Source organism: Morone saxatilis, unplaced genomic scaffold (assembly GCF_004916995.1).
Source record: "Morone saxatilis isolate NCDOM2014 unplaced genomic scaffold, NCSU_SB_2.0 Contig24, whole genome shotgun sequence".
Classification (NCBI taxonomy): Eukaryota; Metazoa; Chordata; class Actinopteri; family Moronidae; genus Morone; species Morone saxatilis.
Window position 1 is genome coordinate 5,681,010 of NW_023339807.1, and position 1,929 is coordinate 5,682,938.

The following is a 1,929-nucleotide window of genomic DNA, read 5'->3' on the forward strand; positions in this document are numbered from 1 at the left end:
TTATGGACATGGTACTCGGGGACCCTAGTGATCAAGACTAGGGGCTAAAAATCTGCCAAAGTTCCCCTTTAAGTTAAGTTTAAGTTTTTTCTAAGAGAGACAAGTCTTGGGCTGTGTCTTGAGTTTGAAACATTAGTCATCTTCCAATGACTCATATATCTCATGTATAATTCATACAATCTGAAATCAATTCCCTTCCATGTTATTATGCTATAAAATGCTTTCTCCTAATGGTCTGTGTCAATGCCCTCATGTACACATTAAAAGTGTTTCTCTTTCCATTCCTGCTCGTCTCACCTGTCGTAATACTCAGAGCCCTCCTCCAGGCCAGGCAGTACCCCAGTCAGTAGCCCCTGTAGGCCTGGCTTCAGAGTCTTTCCCAGGGGCAAATAGTAGGTCTCATAGAGCCCGAGGAGCACAGGCTTCACAGACATGGCGGCATTGGAGAGTAAGGGGAAGAGCCCAGAGCTGCGGGGATGAAAAAGATTTGAGTGGTGTCACGATCTGATACTAGCTGAAAACATTATTTTAGTGGCAACTGCAATTGGCGCTACAGTATTACCTATAAAGAAAGAGGTCTTTGGCCAGCCTCTTGGGACCAATGATCTTGAAGATGATCTCATAGGTCTCCAAAGCCTTGCGGTGGACCCCGCTGGGCAGGGCGGGGTGGAGGCATTGGGCCAGCCTTTTGCCTATCGTCAGCTTCTTGGGAACCACTTGGTATTTTGCATTGTTCTGCAACACCTGAGAAATGATGTTAGAGTGGTGGGTATGGGGCAGACAACAGTGTTTTTATGTGTAATTCAACCCTTTTGGCAACTGTAGTCATGAAATCTTTTACAACTCATGCAATTACATTAGGCTGAACACCAGCTGGATGGACTCAGTCTGTATATGTATTTGTATGTTGTATGCATACGTCTACAACTTGTAATCTAGAGCAGTGTATGTGAAGCTGCGGCCTGTCTGTGATCCTTACCTTGTTGAGTTTGCCCAGCGCAGAGATGAGGTCTGCCCACTCACTGGAGTACTCAAAGTTCTTGAGGGCTTTGTCCACCGCTGCCACATAGTTCCTGTACTTGGAGTCACTGAGCAGCTCCACTTCCTCTGCATTCATTCTCCTGGGTGGGTATTACACGCTAATGTAAAACACCAGGCACACATATGTACATCACACCTGCAGTGAAAAACAAAAGCGAAAAGAAGAGAAGAAGATGACAAAGTTTGGTTAAGTCATCATTTCCATACTTGAAGTCCATCAGTTGGTATGTGGTCCAGTATTAGTCAGGCTGGAGCCAAATCAGTGGACAGAGTCATATAAGTCAGGAGGAGCATAGTCACATGACAGAGATAATGACATCAACAGTCATTATCTTTGTCACTATCTTTGTTTTACGTGTTTTGGAAATGAAGCAAGATGTGCTGTATCATAGAATGAACAAAAAAACCCTGCAAAGTTTAGTGAGGAAGAGGAGTCATCAACTTTCATAAAATGCTGCTGCTGTCTCTCCCACAATGCCAATTAAGAAAAAAAATATATTTAAGAAACGGCGCCCGAGGCAACAGCTTTCTGCAGCTGGCAGAGACGGGCGAGTCCTCACCGTAAAGCGGGCTGTCGTCAGCATACTTTGATGTTGTTAATTCCATGCTACGCAGTATCATCCAGGCTGACAAGCTCCCATTAAAAACCTAAGTGCTGTTAGCCTAGCTACATTTACTTCTCTTTTATATGGAGTTTTAAACGTAAGCTAGCCTAATAGCACATTAACACACCCAACCAGACATGCCTTTATTATGACCTTCAGATACTCAGTCCTAGACACAGATCCATATGAAAATGTCCTGTCACGATTATCTTGGCCAGATAATTGTGATACATGATCCCGATAATGATGAAAATATACTTGTATATATTAACAGACAATTAAA

At 43.4% G+C, this 1,929-nt stretch overlaps 1 protein-coding gene across 1 annotated transcript in view; it reads right to left on the reverse strand.

Moving 5' to 3' along the window:
* The window catches only part of dop1a (DOP1 leucine zipper like protein A), a gene marked incomplete at its 5' end in the record, with an annotated part of 21,212 nt that extends 20,035 nt beyond the window's left edge, over window positions 1-1,177 (reverse strand). The window contains 3 exon segments of the mRNA XM_035671766.1: window positions 298-468; window positions 563-744; window positions 980-1,177. Of these exon segments, the coding sequence (XP_035527659.1) occupies window positions 298-468; window positions 563-744; window positions 980-1,117 (491 nt within the window).
* Window positions 1,178-1,929: the final 752 nt, after the last annotated feature.